Below are 20,960 nucleotides of genomic sequence, written 5' to 3'. Positions count from 1 at the left end.
AACTCTTTTTAAAAATCAGTGTTAGATTTTCCACTCTCCATTCTTCAGGTACTTCAGGGTGATTTTAGCAACAGGTCACAAACCACTAATAGTAAATCAGCAATTTCATGTTCGAGTTCTTTCAGTACCATAGAGTGTATACCATTCAGACCCCAGGTGATTTATCACTATTTAACTTGTTGATTTGGCTTAATACATCTTCTAGGTTTACTGAGATTTCTTTCCATTCCTTCACATCAACACTCTTGAAAACCTTTTCTGGTATAGGTAGATCTTTTATATCTTCTTCTGTAAAGACAAAAGCAAAAAATTAATCAGTGTCTCCTCTATGTCATTATCCTCTCTGAATGCCCCTTTTGTTCCTTGATGATCCAATGGTACTATTTCTACTACTTATCATTTGTATATCGCAACTAGACATACACAGCACTGTACATTAAACATTCAAGAGACAGTCCCTGATCAGTAGAGCTTATAATCTAATTAAAACAGCAAACAGGGCAAATAGGGGGTCAGTGAGTTTCTTAGAGAGGGAATGATAAAACGGGCATGGGTGCTTTACAAGCAAGTGAGAGTTAGAAGTAAAAAGCATCTCAAAAAAGTGGGCTTTTAAGCCTAGATTTGAATACTACCAGAGACAGATCTTGACGTACAGACTCAGGCAGTCTGTTCCAGGCATGTGGTATAGCTAGAGAGAAGGGATGTGGCCTGTAGTTGGAAGTAGAGGAAAAGGGTACAGATAAGAGAAACTTACCTGATGAGTGAAGTCCCAAGGAGGAGCATAAGGAGAGAGAAGAGAGATATTGCAGAGCTGTGGAATGAATGCACTTGTAAGTCAATAAGAGGAGTTTGAACTGTATGCGGAAATGGATTGGGAGCCAATGAAGTGACTTGAGGAGAGGGGTGATGTGATCATAGTGACTCTGGCAGATTATAAGTCGTGCAGCAGAATTTTGAAACAATCAAAGGGGATAGAGATGGTTGAGTGGAAGACCTGTGAGAAGGAAGTTGCAGTAGTCTATCAGAGAGGTAATAAGGGTGTGGATAGAGGTTTTGGTAGTGTGCTCAGAAAGGAAAGATCAAATTTTGGTGCTGATATAGAGAAAGAAACAACAGGTTTTGGCAGTCTATTGGATTTGTGCAGAAAAAGAGGAGTGTCAAAGATGACCCTGAGGTTGCGAGCTAATGAGACAGAGAGGATGAGAATGTTATCCACTGAGATAGAGAGTGGGGTTGGGAGGGTGGGAAGGGGAGAGATAAGCTTAGATGAAAGGATAAGTAGCTCAAACTTAGCTTTCTATTTCTGATGTATCTGAAAATGTTATTACTGTGAGTTTTTGCCTCTGTGGCAAGTTTATTTTTATATTTTCTTTTAGCCTTCTTTATCAATGCTTTTCATCTAACTTGCCAATGCTTATGTTGCTTCTTATTTTCTTCATTTGGATTCTTTTTCCATTCTTTGAAAGATGTTCTTTTGGCTCTAATAGCCTCTTTTACTTCCCTTTTTAGCCATGCTGGCTGTCATTTGCTCATCTTTCCACCTATGTTAATACATCTGGTCTGGGCTTCCATGATGGTATTTTTAAACATCCATGCCTGATTTAAAGTTCTTTTGTGGCTAAACCTTTCAGCTTTTTTAAACCATTTTCTTCATTTTATTATAGTTGTTCTTTTGAAAATTAAATGCTGTTACAGTAGATTTCCATACATTCCTCCCTCCATATTAGCAGGGGTTAGGAGCAGAGCCGGCCCGCGAATATGGAAAAGTCACAAATAACTTTTGGGCTGACTCTGACCCACCCTACCTCCCTCCTGCATCCTGGACCTTACCTAGTGGTCTAGCAGTGATACGGGGCAGGAGCGATCTTCCTACACTCCTGCCCCGTGCAGAGCCGTCATCGAAAATGGCTGCCGTGTGTTCCCATTGTAATCTCGTGAGACCACTGGAACTCACAGCAGCCATTTTCAATGACAGCTCTGCATGGGGCAAGAATGTAGGAAGATCGCTCCTGCCCTGCGCCACCGCTAGACCACCAGGTAAGGTTGATTCACTAAGGGGGCTCCTGGCACCAAAAACTGCAAATAGTCGAAACCGCGGGTGCCGAATGTGCAAATAAGGGGGGGAGGAGTGTAGTGACTTCTCTTGCATAACTATTGGCCCTGCCCATGACCCCATGTTCTGTTCATGTGTATACTTCATTGCATTTGCATGCTAGAGCACTCCCCATGCCTTCATAGAAAAGCACATAGATCTAACTGCAGGCACCTAGTTATAGAATTGCTCTTATAATGCAAAGAGTACTTAAAAATATTAGGGATTTGATATACTGTACTGTCATTCTGTGGTACAACCAAAATGGTTTCACATTAGTTATATGCAGGTACTTTCTCTGTCCTTAGTGGGCATTCTAAATTTTTTGTACCTGGGGCAATGGAGAGTGCCCAGTGTCACAAGGAACTACAGTAGGAATTGAACCCAGTTCCCTAGGTTCTCAGGTTACTGTACTAACCATTGGGGTACTTCTCTACTCAGTTAGCTATTAAGAATTAAGGATGTAATTTTATAAAAACTTTTTATGTGGAAAGGCCATATAACACATGAAAGAGCTTTTATAAAACTGGCGGGATTAAGTATGTAAGGGTGCATGCAGTGATAAGAAAGCCTGTATTTTTATGCAATCTGGATGTAGGAATGTTCAGGAGTTTGGATAGTGTTATGATTTACACAAATATTTTATAAAATATGCCCTTACTTTACATGTTAACATTTACAACTACTGCTGAGCAGGCATAAATGCTTGCAATTTCAATCTAGGTGAAATTTCTACTGTATACCCAGTGTTGTGACTAAAGATACTTAGGTACATATATATTTTTAAGTAGGTTTAAAAAAGGTGCCTACTGGGCCTCACACAAAGGCAACATACACCACTTTCTAATTTGCTACAACTGAAAAGTTAATATTTCTTGATTAATCAAGGTTATATTAATTTATTAATCAACTTATTGTAAGCATTGAATATCTAAGTCTCTTGTAAGATTGCTTGTTCAAAGTATATGTGATTCAGTATTTAACAAGAACTTCCATATCTAGAGTAAGGAATAGTGTTGTTTCTCCTTCTTTTCCATAATCTTAGATGTAATGAGTTCTCATTGGTTAATTTGTGGCATTCTACTAACAATAAAAGAGCACCAGTATATAAATTGTATGGTAATAAGGATTATCCCAGGACAAGCAGGCAGCATATTCTCACTGATGGATGATGTCACCGACGGAGCCTCGGTATGGACACTTCAAGAACTTGAAAAAGTTATTGACGTCTGCACCGCACATGCGCGAGTGCCTTCCCGCCCGATGTAGGTGCGTGGTCCCTCAGTTTCTTAGTTTCCGCGGAGCTAAGAAGTTGCGTTTCAACAGCTGTTGAAAATTTTTCATTTTGCTGCCTTCCCACTCTCGCAGTTTACTGACTTTTTGTCAGTTTCTTCTTTTCTTTCATTGATAGGTTCATACTAAAAAAAACAAAAACCCAAAAAACAATTATACTTTAACTAGTATTTTAGCCCGTTACATTAACGGGTGCTAGAATATATGTCTGTCTGTCTTTATTTCTGTCTCTCTCTCTGTCCCGCTGTCTTTCTTTCTGTCTGTCTCTCTCCCTGGCCCCTTTGTCTGTCTGTCTTTCTGTGTCTCTCCCTGTCTCTCTTCCTCCTGCTGTCTTTCTTTCTGTCTCTCTCCCTCCCTGGCCCTCTTTGTCTGTCTTTCTGTCTCTCTCCCTGCCCCTGTCCCTGTGTCTTTCTTCCTATCTCCTTCCCTACTTCCCTGTGCAGCAGGCGCAGCATTCCCTCTCCCTCCATTTCCCTGTGCATCATCATTTTTTCCCTCAGTCTAGCTTCTCCTGCCCCTCCTACACTCAGTACTTTAAACTTCGGCCGGGCCTATAGGTCAGGGACTTCTCGAGCTGACCACCACCCACTGCTGGTGGCTGCGTGCTCCATGCTCGGCCGCGGCGGCCTGCAGTCGCCGGCAGCCAACAGCCACCACGGCCTGCAGCCACCGACAGCCACCGACAGCCACCGCGGCCTACAGCTGCTGTGGCCTGCAGCCACCGACAGCCGCCGTGGCTGACATCCACCTCGGAGGGAAAAGAGAGAGAGAGATTCGCGTGCATGCGCACTCCTACCTGCGGTGCCCTACAGCTCACAGAAAACGGGAGCACGCAGGTGGGAGTGTGCATGCGCGGTTTAGGGTTTTATTATATTAGATTTTTTCTTTACCGTTGTCGGTTTGGCCTAGTGGGGCCTTATGGATCGCCATTTTGTTTTCTCCCCTCTGCATGGCTCTTGTCCCGAGCTGGTTTTTCCTGCCCAATTTTCCTCCACGTGGTTGTTTTGTTATGGCACTTCTCTTTACTGACATCCTTCTGTTATTTTAGCAATGTCGGGACCTCGGCCTTGCCGGTTTTTTTCTTGCCTTGCTTTTTTCCTCTTCAGCGCATTTTCATGTGTATTCTCCAGAAGCAGTTTCCCGTCGATGCCACCAGGAATCTGGCACCAGTCAACGCCAGTGATCCAGTACCCAGCGTTCTTCCGGCACCGCTTCTTCTTTTGGTAAGTTGGTTTTCTCCTTTAGGCTTCAGGTCCTTGTAGCAGTGAGTCAAGTCCTGCTGACATTTTTCAGCCCTATCTCTGGCTTCGCTTCGATGTTGACGACTGTCTTGATATGGGCATGTTCATCTTGGAAGCATGGAGCGACACCAATGGTACCGATTATGAGCCAAGGGTACCGGTGTTCTTTTCATTTATTCCGGAGTCACACCTATGGTACCAGTCATGGACCAAGGGTACCAGTGTTCTTTTCTTTCTGCTCTGGAACGACACCAATGGTACCGGTCGGGGACCAAGGGTAGCATTGTTCTTTCTTTCTCCTCTGGGAGCGGCACCGATGGTACCGGTCATGGGCCCCAGGTGCTGGTGCTTTTTTTTTTCTTTCTATTCTGAAACGACACCATTGGTACCGGTCATGAACAAATGGTACCGGTGTCTTTTTCTCTTTCCTGGGGCATGACGCCATCTGTACTGGTCATGGACCAACGGTATCGGTGTCCTTTTCTCTCTGCTTGGGAATGACACCATCAGTACCGGTCATGGACCAACGGTACGGGTGTCCTTTCCCATCTGCTCCGGTGGTGCTGTGTGTCTTGATACCAGCTTTTTTCATCTAGGGAGTGTTGCACCTTGGTACCGGCATTGTATCCATTGGTACTGTTTTTTTCCTTTTTAACAGTATTTTCCTTTCATGCCACGATTTCGGTCGGCCTCGGCATGTTTTCACTGTTACTGTCGGTGATGTCGACGTTTCTAATTGGTGTCGACCTCCCTGCTCGATGTCAACTTCTCTATCGACGCCATGTTAATGTTGTCATTTCTGATCGATGTCGCAGTCCATATCGACATCCAGGTCGATGTCGGACTTTCTTATCGACATCAATGTGTTCAATTGTGATTCCAGTTGTTTGGGTTGTCAGCCCTGTTGACACCCTCTCTTCTAGTGCTGCCCAGTTGAGTTTTTTGATTCCGGGGACATTTTCACTTAAGTCTTCTCTGCTTTTGACGACTCCTATCCCATGACACCAGTTGTCATTGCAGTTACCGGTGTCGGTGTTGTTCCGGTATGGGAAGGCTTTGCAGTCATCAAGCTGTATTCGGCCTTCAACATCGACTCCTTGATGTTCTTGGTTTTGACTGGTTGAGAGACTTGGGGTGTCTTTTGGAACTACTTTCCATCTCTCTCTGAAGTGGTGGGTACTTCTTCATCACATGTGCTTTTTTACCTTGAGTGGGGTTCACAAAGCCTTCATAATTGCATGACATATCATTTTTTTACAGATCCATTAGGGAATTTTCTGTAAATGCATTCCTTTGGGAGTTGACTTTGTATAGTCATTTCTTTCCCTACGGAATTTTTTTTTCCTTCCTTCTACTTATCTCCTCAAGAGTGGTTTGCTTCCCTTCCTTGATCTCTATGGGGACTTTTTTGACATACCCTATGAAGCAGTTAACATGTGTCTTTGTTTCCCTCCTGGTGGAGTTCCTCCTTACGGCTAGTGTGTAGGCCTCTGTCTCTCTGGGCAGAGTGGACAAGGCTAGGGACCGGTTAGCCAAATGGGCTTACTAGATTCCTCTACTGCCTGAATGGTTTTCCTTGGCATACATTTGTGTACACATTCCATGTAGCCGCTTTTTAATTTGAGTTCTTGTATTTGCAGATGTTTTTTACGGATCTGAGTGTCTGTTTTTATCAGGACAGGTTATTGAATATGTCTGATTTGGAGAAGTGTTCCTGGGGCTGTGCTGGAACATGTTTCCTCTATATTATGGACCTGGTGAGTTTCTCTGACCGCATCTGTGTAGCAGTTTTCACTTTCACGGCTGTCTTATCAGTCTTCATGTACTCCTACGAGCCTAGGCTCTCTGAGTTTTCTTCATGTGGAGGCTTTATTCACTTAATCTTTTCATCCTGCTCTCAGACTCTGTTTGTTTTCTTCTGAGAGTCTGCGTGGGATCTTAGGCAGTCCTTCCTGTTTTCTTCTCCTAATTCTCCTTGAAGTGTTCTCTTTGATTACTGGTCATTCTCTTAATTATCAAGGCCACTGGATGACTGTGTTTGTTCTGGATTTCAGACCTCATGGCTCTGCTTCCTGATTTTCCGGGCAGCCGCTAAAGGCTCCAATTCATACAGCTTTTGAGCTGTGTTTTTCAATCGTTCTCCAGTTTTGGTTTTTTTCCTCCCAGATTATTCAGGGGGTGTCTGATTGTTCTGGCCACATCTATTCGATTACAGGGCCTTCTTGTTTTTTCATTTTTTGAACATCTGGTTTTTTACCCATTTTTTTCCCTGAGAGATAGTTCAGATGTTTTTCTCACTCATCTCATTTTCTTTAGCTTTTCATTTTCCGTACCCATATTCATGTCTGTGTTTCTTTGGGGTACTTCTTGACTCCATTCTTCTGAGAGTGTTTCTTTTTTCAGATTGTTTTCACTCTTACACATGTTGTTTCTTTTGAACAACAGGCATGCTCATGTTTCTGTTATGGGTCGGACTACATTCTTGTACTCCTCAGTGGTCTTTTGTTTTCCAGTGGTACCAGGCGAGGGCTTGTCTCTCAAAGCTTTTATATCTTTGCTCTCCTCTAGTCTCTACGGAGGTTTCCTTTTCTATTTGTTACCTCCTTGCATGCTTGCTGCATCTATTTTCTGCCTGGGGGGTTCATATGGGCATTCTACAGCCTCAGGGTCTTTCGACTGCCAGGCATCGTTTTTTTCCCTAAATTTTTTCTAATGATATTTTTAGGACCTCATAATTTTCATCATATACTCTGTCCTCAAGTCCTCCTTCCTTGCACAGTCAATTCAGGGGTTTTATACTTCATGTCATTGAGCAAGGAGTCTAGGGCTCTCTCCTGTTATGTCAGGAGGCCATGTTTCTGTGCCCTTTGAGGCGCTTAGCCATCTGCTCTTGCTGCTATTCATGGGGAGCTGAATTTTCTAGCAGCCAATTTCAGCAGGTTTCTTTAATCTTTTTACTCCAGGATTTTTCTTCATCTGGCAACGTTTATTTTTCTCCTGGATTGGACGAGCATAGTTTTATATGCATTCCCTTCATTTCTTCTCCTGTTGAACTTTTTCATCAAGCTCACGAGAGCTGTTACTACCATGATACATGGTGACCCAGTCAACATGGGTTCTCCCTTCTTCGTCCACTCAAATTTTGGGAGCCCTTTCTTCTTCTCATTTTCCTACTCGGTTCACTCCGACTCAGGAATCTTTGATTTCTTCCAATCTTCATTGTTTTTTTTCTTTGGGCTGCTTCCATTTCATTTACATCTTTCTGAGCCCATTTGTTGATTTCTGCCAGGACACCAGCTATTCGCCCTTGTTGATATCAAAAGTGATTTTATTTTCGTTCCTGGTGTCTTTTTCTCTGCTTGTTTCCATCTTCCTAACCGGTGGTATTTTTTCTTTGTTTGATTCTAGTCTTGAGTCTATAGCTCTCAGACTTCTTTTTAATGCTATTGCATTTTTTCCCTTGATCTGTCGAGGAGCAACCTCTTTCTAATTTCTTCTCTGGTTCCCAGGCTCATGACCAGAGTTTTTTCATGTGTGTAATCACACCTCATTCTTTCTTCTGTCGTCTGGACTATTTCTGTGGTTCTTTCCTGGTTGTTGATGCTACCATTTGTAACAATGGCGTCAGCTCCACTTGAGTTTCTTACCTGGAAAATGTTTATTCCTTATGTCTCTCATCTCTTCCAGGGGGATCGGTGAGTTTCATGCCCTGCTTGCAGCTTCATCCTTATCAGTCTTTCATCAAGCCAAGGTGATTCTGTGTTCATGTCCATAGCATCTTCTACTATTTTCATTTCGCTCAGTCAGTTCTTCTGTCTGTGTTGTTTCCTGCACCTTGTTTTTCCTACAAGGATCCTAGCTTTATATGTTTTGTCCTATAAGTGGTTTTTTGTCCTCCTTGTTACGCATGTCGGAGCCGCAGTGATTTTACTCCAACCTTTTCTTTTGAGTCATCTCAGTTTGGATATCCTATATTCACGGGAATGATTTTCACTTGGCTGATTACCTCCCTCTCGTTCTTCTTTATTCAGACTGGCCTGGCACGGGGATATCGTGTCCCAGTCCTTCAGTTCAAATTCTGGCAGCTTTTGTTGTTTTCCTTATAGTTACATTACTGAGGAACTTTGTACAGCTGCCACCTGGTCCTCAGTTCATTCCTTCACTATTGTCTGGTTTTTTTCTCCAGACGGGATGGGCACTTCGGCCATTATGTTTTCCAATTATATTTCTTTGGCCAACTCTCCCATCATCCCATCTCTGTTAGCTTGGAGGTCACCCATCAATGAGAATATCTGCCTGCTTGTCCTGGGATAAAGCACAGTTACTTACCATAACAGGTGTTATCCAGGGACAGCAGGCAGATACTCTCACAACCCACCCACCTCCCCGGGTTGGCTTCTTAGCTGGCTTATCTTAACTGAGGGATCGTGCACCTATGTCGGACGGGAAAGCACTCACGCATATGTGGTGTGGGCGTCAAGAACTTTTTCAAGTTCTTGAAGTATCCATACCAAGGCTCCGTCGGTGACGTCACCCATCAGTGAGAATATCTGCCTGCTGTCCCTGGATAACACCTGTTACGGTAAGTAACTGTGCTTTTCTGTCTCATACTATGAAATGATTATCGTTTTAGGGTGGTAACCAGACTGCTACTGTAATTGCATTATGCTCAATGAAAGATTTCAACTTGGCTCAGGAAACATGTCAGTTGGCAATCAGAGATGTTGGAGGCCTAGATGTGCTCATTAACTTGCTTGATACTGAAGAAATCAAATGCAAAGTGAGTATTTTTGTTTCAGTATGAACATACTTTTTTGTAGCACCGAAAAATCTGTTTATTAAGTGGTTATGTTTTAAGATTAGAAGAGAACTGTGGTGTAGGTGTTTTTTCTGCATCTAACAGTGCCCCATGCAATATGCCCCTTGCTTATAGACTTCTGACTGGCTGCATTGATCAATGTACAACAGTCAAATAATGAAACAATAATGAAGCGCTGAATTTCACTTTGACCAGCAGACAACACATAAAATTCCTCATGCAACTATACCTAGGATCCTCAGAACGCCACTAGAGTAACATAACTCTCATTGCCACAGTCTTCATCGATCCTGGTAACATTTTCTTTTTACTGACAGTTTAAATCTCTTATTGATAGTATAAATAATTTGAACTTAGCTTTATTATCACTGCACCACCCCTCACCGACATGTTTCATTTACTTCTTCAGAGTCGGGGATGATACTAGAACTTATGGTGGTAAACACGTTTGCTTTAGCATTCAAACTTTGCTACCATTGTATTAAAAAGAGATTTAATAAGAGATTTAAACTGTGTGCCTGCGGGAGTGTTTGCTCTGCTCTCCTCATTTTATTATTTATTCTGTGTATTTTTGTCCTTTTTTGAGGAATTTCTGGTGGGATTTCACAGCTCTGCCTGCTTGTGAACACACAGACTTCAGTCTGTAGCTGACAGGCCAATCCCACTAGGTACCTGTTAGCCAGCCTGCGTAGTTTTTTCTCTGGAGTTCAGGGCTATCCCTAAAGTGGTCTCACCTCCTGTTAAGCAGGGGTCAACAATGTTCATGAAGACTTCCTCAGACTCTGGATCTGGGTGAGTGGGCCCTGTCTGCAGTGGCATTCCAAGCCATAGTGTAACGCTGTGGTCAGCCCCGCTTCGATCTCATGGCCAAGGCAAAAAACAAGAAAGCGGCTGGCTTCTTCAGTCGAAGATCTGAGCTCAGAAGCGAGGGGCTGAACGCTCTGGTGCAGCTGTGGCCGGATCATTTGACAAAATTCAGCCAATCCTGGCCATGTCATTCCAGTGGCTACAGATTGGCCTCGCAGACAATAGTACACAGATCTGATGCGTCTGCGCAGGGGTTGCAACCTTTGGCTGAGCGCCCATCCAGATCTCCTCACTGGGTCCAGTATCCATGGAGGATCCAGTTAACTTTGCTCTTACAGCATGGCTCTTGAGTGCGAGCCTTGGAGCACAAAGGATATTCTGCTATGGTTATTGATACTCTTCTCAAGTTTAAGAAGTTATCCATGGTTTCTGCTTACACTAAGGTGTGAAAGGCCTTCCAACATTGCTGTGCCCAGGACAAGGTGAACCCTTATTCAGCTCCAATCCCGCTGATTCTCGGGGTGAGGCCAGGCATCCTCTTTTTTCAAAGAGGAAATCTGTCAATCCTAAGCCAAGCCCTGATACGGCAAAAAAGCCCTGTATCAATACCACACAGATTGAACACAAGGCTTTAGAAGTCAGGAAAGTGACAGTGACAAAAGCTTATTTGCCCTTATGGGAGAAGCCTGGGAAACACAACTAATTCCAAAGCCCACAAACCCTAGCAGAAAGAAAGCACAGATTGGGGATGTGGTGGAAATTACTATACCTGATAACACCGCAGGAAAAACATTAGCAAAAGCAAACAGGCTGATCAAGGCTCAGCCAATCAGAGCCTTAGCTAGACCTTGTCACAATCCTATCCCTAAAACGCAGCTTTTGCCAGGGCAGGTCTTAGTTAAACCTGGCCCAGTGATCCGGAGGGCAAATCACGGGGATAGGATTGTGACCAAGCCTAGGGAAAAACCCAGGTTTCCCTTTGTAGCAGACAGGTCTGATCTCCAGGCAGGAGAAGAGGAGAGTTGGGACAGCCCACAACAGCCCCAGAGAAACCTTTCTTTCCCTGGAGATCATCAGCTGCAGGGAATGATTAGGCTCCCAAAGCCAGCCAGGAAAGGTAGGCAGAAAACTCCTCCCCCTCAAAGGGCAGGGCAGTTTCCCTGGAGTACTTTTGAGGCTGCTTTGAGAGGGAGAAGGGCAGTCTGTCCTGAACCAGCTCAGGGAAGGATCTCCCCTCCTGAAGGCACCCCAGAGGCTGGGGACTGGGAAATGCAGGAGCCTGACACAGACCCTTTGGACAACCAGCTACCCGGGATAGAACCTATGGAGTTTAGTGAAAGCTCCCGTGTGCCTGAAGAAGTCCTTATGGAAATCAGCTAAGTGGCAGGGCTGGAGAATGTGTGGTTTATTTCCCTACTGGGGCTGGGGTTTGCACTGCTTTGGAGCAAAGGGGGTTTGTTAAGGGAAAACCCTTTGATGGACTTGTGCTGACAGTTCCAGCACTGCTTGATTTAAGCAAGAAAAAAAAAACGTGTTTTTTTTTGAAATGTGATTCAGTCAGCTGGAGTTAAGCTGACTGTATTTTGACAGGGATTGAGTGAAAGCCTGAGGGGAGTAAAGTTAGGGGAGAATTCACTATCCATCCAGGTTGGGATAGTGGGGCCATTAGTGGCAAGTCTGTTTCTCAGAATACTTAATTGGTGAATTCACTTGCTCCCCTCCCCCCTGCCAGCTCTTGTATAGTTGGCTGGGGAAGAAGCCAGAATACCTGAAGGCTTGAAGCACCTGGACTATTTAGCTGTGCTGTGACAATGAACTTTGTTTTCTAGTGAGGAGAACTGTGGGGTTTTGGTTCTCCTGATTTCATGAAAGTAGTTTTTGGTTTTTGTTTATGTTCCTTACCTGAACAAAGGTCTGAGTTGGTCCCTTTTGCTTTTTGGAGACCGCTTCATCTTGAGTGCCTGATTTAAATATTTGCTTTATGACTTTGTGTTTGGGAACAAACTATTGGACAGAGCATATCACACTTTTCTCTGAATAAAGTGTATTACTGAGGATTAATGAAGAATTGACTTTTTTCTGTCTTTGTGCTTTATTGATAAGCCAGTGAAGGGTAACCAGCAGGACCTCTCTCAGTTGGGGAGGCACGTCAGAGCGGCGTAACTGTGAGCGCGGGCCGGACCTCCTTGACCCACAGGTACCGGCTCCGCTACAACCTGCAGGTGTAGGTAAAATGAGAGTCCTGAAGCTAGAGAAGGAAGATGGGACAGCATGAAGAGCAACAGCTAAGTTACAGCAAAGCAGGCTCCGTGAGCAAGCAGAGGGAGATTCCTATCTCAGCACTGAATCCCAAAGGCAAATGCCTTTTGTCCTCAACAGATCAAGCCACAAGCTGGAGGAGAGCTGATTCAGGGCAGCTGGCTGTAAACCTTTCCAAACCCAGGTTGGCAGAGAGTTCACAACCAGGAGCCAAGCAGTAAGGGAAGAGGTAGTAGACTTTGCTTCTATAACTAGGGAGAGTGTTAATAAGCCAGATGGGAGATGTATGTATGAGTGAAGGGGAATCTGATTTAATAAACTTGCAAGATACTGAAGAAATGCAGTGGGCAGTTGCATACCTAGCATATGTGACACCCAAGGCCCATCATTTTTTGACACTCTCATCTATATGAAAAATATGATTTTTAGTAACAATCCACATATCGCACAAGAGTGTACCTAAGAAAAGGCAGCATCTTAAATACTGTAGCGAGCACTAGAACACCAACACACACATTGTAAAGATAAACAAGCTAAACACGCCAGATCCTGCACAGTTAATTGATCCTGTACTGTCAATGCCAACAGAAAACCATGTCCTTTTCATACACACAGAACAAAGATACACCCTTGCCCAATATGGAATAATCACAAACTAAAAATAGAAATATATAGACAAAAGTTAAACTGAACCGCCAAGAAGCCAGACTCTGCAAACAATGCAACATCACAACACCACAGAAACAGTGACACATGTCCCCTCATACTGTGCAAAATATAAAGACAGTAGATGTAGATTTGAAAAAATTGATACATAACAATCACCACTTTACAAATTAACAAATAGAAATAAAACAAATAATGAGAAATAAGAAAATACCATTTTATTGGACTAACCCATTTTTAAATTAGCTTTTAGAGGCCATATCTTTCTTCAGGACAGGATACCATAACAGCAGTATACAGTACTGTTCAGATTTGACCTGCTGTTATGGTATCCTGTTCTGACCTGAGGAAAGGGGTTTAGTCCAAAAAAACTGCCTTATTTCCATTTCCTTTTATCAATACAGTTACAATACTAAGTAAAGCAAATACAAATACTAAATAAAGTAAATACAATACAATTCTAAGTAAAGCAGCACAAAAATCTTTCTACTTTTTGTTGTTTCTGCTTTAATCATCTTCTCTTCGCTCTCTTCTTTCTATACAGTGTTTGCCCTCTCTCCCTTCCATGCAACATCTGCCCTCTCTTTGCCCCTTCCACCCAGCTTCTGCCCTCTCTATATACCCCTTCCATCTACTGCCCACACTCTCTCTTCCCCTTCCATCCACCCTCTCTCTCTTCCATATGGTATCTTCCCTCTTTCTATGTCCCTTCAATAAACTGTATATCCTGTGTCCCTTCTCTCCTTTGTACATGATTCATTTCAGTTTCACCCTCTCTCCATTTTTCTGTCTCCACCCCTCCCCTATGCTTTGGCATCTCTCTCTTCTCCTTTCCTTCATAGAAACATAGAAATTGACGGCAGATAAGGGCCACGGCCCATCTAGTCTGCCCACCCTGATGACCCTCCCTTACCTTTGCCTAGTGAATAGAGCCCACGTGTCGATCCCATTTGGCCTTAAAATCAGGCACTCTGCTGGCCTCAATCACCTGCAGTGGAAGATTATTCCAGCGATCAACCACCCTTTCAGTGAAAAAGAATTTCCTGGTGTCACCTCGTAGTTTCCCGCCTCTGATTTTCCACAGATGCCCTCTTGTTGCCGTGGGTCCCTTGAAAAAGAAGATATCTTCTTCCGCTACGATGCGGCCCGTGAGATACTTGAACGTCTCGATCATGTCCCCCCTCTCTCTGCGCTCCTCAAGCGAGTATAGCTAGAGTTTGTCTAACCTTTCTTCGTACGGGAGATCTTTGAGTCCCGAGACCATCCGGGTGGCCATTCTCTGTACCGACTCCAATCTCAGCACATCTTTGCGATAATGTGGTCTCCAGAATTGCACACAGTATTCCAGGTGGGGCCTCACCATGGATCTATACAATGGCATAATGACTTCCGGCTTACGGCTGACGAAACCCCTGCGTATGCAACCTAGGATCTGTCTTGCCTTGGATGAGGCCTGCTCTACCTGACTGGCAGCCTTCATGTCCTCACTGACGATCACTCCCAGGTCCCGTTCTGCTACCGTTCTTGTTAGGATCTCACCATTAAGAGTATAAGTCTTGTATGGATTATGGTTGCCTAGGTGCATTACTTTGCATTTTTTGGCATTGAAGCTGAGTTGCCAGGTCCTAGACCAGCGCTCCAGTAGGAGTAGGTCGTGCATCATGTTGTCGGGCATTGAATCTTCGTCCGTTGTGCATTTTCCCACTACATTACTTAGTTTGGCGTCATCGGCGAATAAGGCTATTTTACCTCGAAGCCCTTCTGCCAAGTCTCTTATAAAGATGTTGAATAGGGTCGGTCCTAAGACCGAACCCTGTGGCACTCCACTGATCACCTCCGTCATTTCTGAGGGGGTGCCGTTCACCACTACCCTTTGAAGCCTACCACCAAGCCAGTTCCCAACCCATTTCGTTAATGTGTCACCTAATCCTATAGAACTCATCTTGTTCAGCAACCTGCGGTGTGGTACGCTATCGAATGCTTTGCTAAAGTCCAGGTACACGATGTCCAGGGACTCCCCAACATCCAGCTTCCCCGTCACCCAGTCAAAGAAGCTGATCAGGTTGGATTGACATGATCTCCCCTTAGTAAATCCATGTTGACGGGGGTCCCGTAGATTTTCCTCATCCAGGATCTTATCCAATTGTCGTTTGATCAGAGTTTCCATAAGTTTGCTCACTATAGATGTTAGACTCACTGGTCTGTAGTTTGCTGTCTCCATCTTTGAGCCTTTCTTGTGGAGTGGAATGACGTTAGCCGTCCTCCAGTCCAACGGGACGCTTCCTGTACTAAGGGAGAGGTTGAAGAGTGCCGACAATGGCTCTGCCAAGACATCACTCAACTCCCTAAGCACCCTGGGGTGTAGGTTGTCAGGCCCCATTGCCTTGTTAACCTTGAGTTTTGACAGCTCATCGTAGACACTGCTGGGCGTGAATTCGAAGTTACTAAATGGGTCAACTGAGTCTGCTCTTGTCTGTAGTTGAGGGCCAAGCCCCGGCGCTTCACGGGTGAAGACTGAGCTGAAGTATTCATTTAATAGCTGGGCTTTTTCGGAATCCTTTTCCACATAGTCTCCGTTTGGTTTCCAAAGACGTACAATCCCGCTAGAGTTTTTACTTCTATCACTGATATACCTGAAGAAGGATTTATCTCTCTTCTGGATGTTCTTTGCCAGAGACTCCTCCATGTGAAATTTAGCCTCCCTGACTGCTGTTTTGACTGCTTTTGACTTGGTCAGGTAGTCTGCCCTAGAGTCTTGTTTCCCCGATTGTTTGTAAGAGATGAATGCTTTTTTCTTTTCCTTGATGAGGTCCGAGATCTCCGCAGTGAACCATTGCGGCTTGTTGTTTCTTCGCCGCTTACTTACTAATTTAACATAGCGGTTTTTCGCTTCTTGTATGGTGGCTTTCAAAGTCGACCACATTTCTTCCACGCTATCGGTTTTTGCTTGGCTTTGTAGCGCCTGGTGAACAAAGGAACCCATGTCTTGGAAGTTTGTGTCCTTGAATTTGAGGACCTTGGTCAGCGTGCTAGATTTAGTGAAACCTTTCCTAAGATTGAACCATACCATGTTGTGATCACTGGAGGCCAATGTGTCGCCCACCGAGACCTCTGTGACACTTTCTCCGTTGGTAAGTATTGCCTGATCCCTTGTTGGGTCCAATACCAGTTGCTTCAGACCAGCTCCCTTCATAGAGTTTAATAGCCTCCTGTTGCTGCCAGAATCGGAGGTTAGTGTATCCCAATCCACATCAGGCATGTTGAAGTCACCTAACAATACTGTGTCCCCACGCAAGGTGATATTTTCTATATCCCCGATTATTTCCATATCCAGGTCAACCTGTTGTCTTGGGGGTCTGTAAATTACGCCAAGATACAAGCATTTGTCCTTCCCTCTGGCCAAATTAACCCAAAGGGATTCTCCAGTGTATTGGACATCTGAGATTCTTGTGACCTTAATGTCATCTTTAGTATATAATGCTACACCTCCTCCCAATCTGCCTTCTCTGTCCCGGCGAAGCAAGTTGTAACCCGGTATGACCATGTCCCACCCATGGGAGTCTGTGAGCCAGGTCTCAGATATCGCCACCACATCCAGGTCGGCATTCCTTATTTCTGTTTCCAACTCCAGGATCTTGTTTCCCAAACTGTGTGCGTTGACGTACATAGCCCTCCATGTTGTATTTTTGTTACATATCAGTGGGGATATACCTGCTTGAGCTACCTGAACACTCACAGCATAATTTGCGTTATATATGTTCCCCCCAGACCCAGCAATCTTTGCGTTGTATATGTTCCCCCTGGAACCAGAACTACAATGTGTATTTTCCAAAAACCCAGATCCACAATGTGTATTCCCCAAAGACTCAGAATTACAATGTGTACTCCCCCTAGACCTGGAATTACAATGTGGCCCATACTTATGATGTGAACCTACCCCTGACTCGAAGGTATGTGTACTCGCCCCTGACCCAGACTTTCGGTGACTACTTACCACATCCTCAAAACAGTATTTGCAGTTTAGTTCGTTAGGTATGTTGTTTGTGTCTGTACCCTCCCCCGACTTACCTAGTTTAAAGCCCTGTGAAGTAGGCGGGCTAGACGGTGTCCAAGGACATTCTTCCCTCTTCTTCCCTCTTCTCTTCCTTCCCATTCTACACCATGGTCTGGCATCTCTATCTCCTTCCCTTCCCTCCCCCCATGCCCTGGCATCTCTCTCCCTCCTTTCCCTCTGGTCTGGCATTTGTCTCCTTAGTTTCCCTTCCCTCACCCCCATGCCCTGGCATCTCTCTCCTCTCCTTCCAACTTCCCCTCCATTATCTGGCATCTCCTCTTCTTCCTTTCTCTCCCCGATCTGGCATTTGTCTTCTTCCCTCCCCCCATGCCCTGACATCTCTCCCTCCCCCTCCCCCTCCATGGTCTGGTATCTCCTTTACTTTCCCTCCCTCCCATGGACTTGGCATCTCTTGTTCCTCTACCTTGTCTTCCTTCTTCCTCCTTCCCTTTCTCTCCTCAATAGGGTGCTGCTGCATCAGCATTTCTCTTCCTCCCCTTCCCTTCCCTGTGCAGCAGCATTTCTCTCCCCCTTCCCTGTGCAACAGCAGCAGCATTTCTATCCCCCTTTCCTGTGCAGCAGCATTTCTATCCCCCTCTTCCCTGTGCAGCAGCAGCAGCATTTCTCTCCCCCATTCCCTATGCAGCAGCATTTCTCTCCCCCTTCCCTGTGCAGCAGAAGCAGCATTTCTCTCCCCCTCCCCTGTGCAGCAGCAGCAGCATTTCTCTCCCCCCCTTTCCTGTGCAGCAGCAGCATTTCTCCTCCTCCCTTCCCTGAGCAGCAGCAGCATTTCTCTCCCCCCTTCCCTGAGCATCAGCAGCATTTCTCTCCCCCTTCCCTGTGCAGCAGCAGCAGCATTTCTCTCCCCCTTCCCTGTGCAGCAGCAGCATTTCTGGCTGGTTTCTTGCTGCAGCTGGTTTTCCATTCAAAGCCATGAGCATCGACACCTCGTGCGATCCATGGCTGCATCGGAAGCCTTCTCTCTGACGTCAGAGGGAACGCTTCCGACACAGCCGCGGATCATGCAAAGAGCTGACACCCACGGCTTTGAGCAGAAAAACCACTGCAGCAGGTGAGCTAAACATCTGTCGGAGGGATGCACAGAAGGAAGGAAAGGAGGAAGCACTAGCTGGGCCGCGGACACCTCTGATTTAAAGTTTACTGCCGCTGCTGCTGGTTAAGGAAAGCAGCAGTGGCATCATAGGGAGGGAGGTCGGCTGTGCACCCCCTTGGGGTGTGCACTCGGGGCATACCGCCCCCCCTCCCCTTGGTATTCACTGGCATTGGGAACCAGGAGTCTGAAATCTAAGCTGGCATATGTCAGTAGGAAGAATTCTGCTTAAGACATTTTTTCAAATGTTTCAATTTCAAGCCATAGAAGGGAAATCTCTCCTTAATTATAGCACAAGTTCAGCAGGGCTAAGCCAGGAGTTAAATGCAGTGGGGTACCTAGCATATGAGACACCCAGGGCCCATCATTTTTTGACACCCCCACCCCCATCTGTATAATTTTTAGTAACGATCCACACGTCATACAAGAGTGTGCCTAGGAAAAGGCAGCATCTTACATATTGCAGTGAGCAGTACAACATCAATACACCCATTGTAAAACTAAACAAGCCAGATTAATAGAGATCAATCCTGTACAGTCAATGGTAACAGAAAACCATGTCTTTTGAACACACAGAACACAGAAAACACCTTCACCTAGTATGGAATATGTAATCACAAACTAACCCCTCCCTCTTTTACAAACCTGTAGTGCAGTTTTTAGCCATGGTGATAACAGCTCAGACGCTCATGGAATTCAGAGCGTCAGAGCTGTTACTATCATGGCAGGCACTAAAAAACACTTTACGGTTTTGTAAAAGGGGGGATAACATAGAAATATGTAGACAAAGGTTAAACTGAACCACCAAGAAGCTGGACTCTGCATACAATGCAACACAACAGAAACAGTGACGCATGTCCCCTAATATTGTGCTAAATATAAAGATAGCAGATGTAAATTTTAAAAAACAGAGAAATGGAAACAGAGAAACATGATGCTAGATAAAGGCCAAATGGCCCATACAGTCTGTCCATCTGCATTAACCATTATCTTTTCCTCTCTCTAAGAGATCATCACTTTACAAATGAACAAATTATTCCCCCCCTCCTTTTATGAAGCTGCGTTAAGTTTTTTTTAAATTGCAGTCCACAGCAGTAAAAGCTCTGGTGCTCAAAGGATTCCTATGAGCGTCGGAGTTAATATTGTCACGACTGGTAATAAAAAAGTCTAAAGCAGCTTCATAAAAGGGTGCCAAAGGGGGTTGGGGGGGGGAATAAAACAAAAATGGAAAATAAGATAATATCATTTTATTGGACGAATACATTTTTCAATTAGCTTTCAGAGGCAAGAATCTCTTAATTAGTCAAAAATGTATTACAATTAGTCCTATAAACCTTATGTAGTCCTATTAGTCCAATTAGTCCTATAAACCTTATAAACGGTTCTTCTCCAAGTTACATAAATACCCACTTTAACCTTTATTGCAACAACAAGACATCACGCAGAATTCAACTGTTCGCCTTCCCTTCGCCAAAACACTGTCTTCTCAAAAGATTCCTCGATAGAACTTTCGCCTTCCAAGCAGCCAAGTCGAACCCATGGCTAGCCCAGATGATACTCGAGGCTCCCACTTACCTTGCCTTCAGAAAATTACTAAAAACTTACCTATTCAGCAAACACGACCCTTAATTAATCCCTTCACCCCACATAACACCGGCCCCACCCCTGCCCCCTTCCTCCCTCACCAGATCCTCCCTTTGTCCTACTCTCTACTTCCCTTGTCTAGTTCGATCAAAGCTGCAATTTCTGTTAAATTGTTGTACATCTTCCCTTCATTGCAGACTGCTGTAAATTGCTGTAATTTCATTGCTGACTGTTGTAAATTCTTGTAATCTATCGTAAATCTGCTTGTAATTTGTTGTAAATCTGCTTGTAACTTGTTGTAAATAAGCTTGTCAATGCAGATCATTTGTTAATTGATGTAAACCGCCTAGAACTCGCTGGGTATAGCGGTATATAAGAATAAAGTTATTATTATTATTATTATTTTCATTTTCTATTTATAAATATTTATCAACACAGCTATAATACTACTTTATCGAAAAGCAAAAAAATAAATAGAAACATTTTTCCTACCTTTGTCCTCTGGTTTCTGCTTTCCTCATCTAAGAACATAAGAACATAAGAAGTTGCCTCCGCTGAGTCAGACCAGAGGTCCATCCTGCCCAGCGGTCCGCTCCCGCGGCGGCCCATCAGGCCTAATTGCCTGAACAGTGTCCATGACTATTTTTGTAACTGCCTCTAATCCTATCCCTATTACCTACCTCTACTCCTATCTGTACCCCTCAATCCCTTTGTCCTCCAGGTACCTGTCCAGACCCTCTTTGAAGCCCTGTAGTGTGCTTCTGCTTATCACATCCACCGGTAGCGCGTTCCATGTATCCACCACCCTCTGAGTGAAAAAGAACTTCCTGGCATTTGTTCTAAACCTTTCCCCTTTCAGTTTCTCCGAGTACCCCCTTGTGCTTGTGGTTCCCCGTAATTTGAAAAATCTGTCCATGTCCACTCTTTCTATGCCCTTCATGATCTTGAAGGTTTCTATCATGTCTCCTCTAAGTCTCCGCTTTTCCAGGGAGAAAAGCCCCAACTTCTTCAGTCTGTCAGTATATGAGAGGTCT

The 20,960-nt window shown here is 44.5% G+C and overlaps 1 protein-coding gene across 3 annotated transcripts in view; it reads left to right on the top strand.

The window, feature by feature from the left end:
- ARMC4 (armadillo repeat containing 4) overlaps positions 1–20,960 on the top strand; it is a 378,797-nt gene that overhangs the window by 240,734 nt on the left and 117,103 nt on the right. For all 3 annotated transcript variants that reach the window (XM_033931435.1, XM_033931436.1, XM_033931437.1), the window contains exon 11: positions 9,260–9,406. In XM_033931435.1, the coding sequence (XP_033787326.1) occupies positions 9,260–9,406 (147 nt within the window). The remainder of the gene's footprint in view (positions 1–9,259; positions 9,407–20,960) is intronic.

This window comes from Geotrypetes seraphini, chromosome 2, assembly GCF_902459505.1.
Source record: "Geotrypetes seraphini chromosome 2, aGeoSer1.1, whole genome shotgun sequence".
Classification (NCBI taxonomy): domain Eukaryota; kingdom Metazoa; phylum Chordata; class Amphibia; order Gymnophiona; family Dermophiidae; genus Geotrypetes; species Geotrypetes seraphini.
This window is presented reverse-complemented; position numbering and strand designations above follow the sequence as displayed.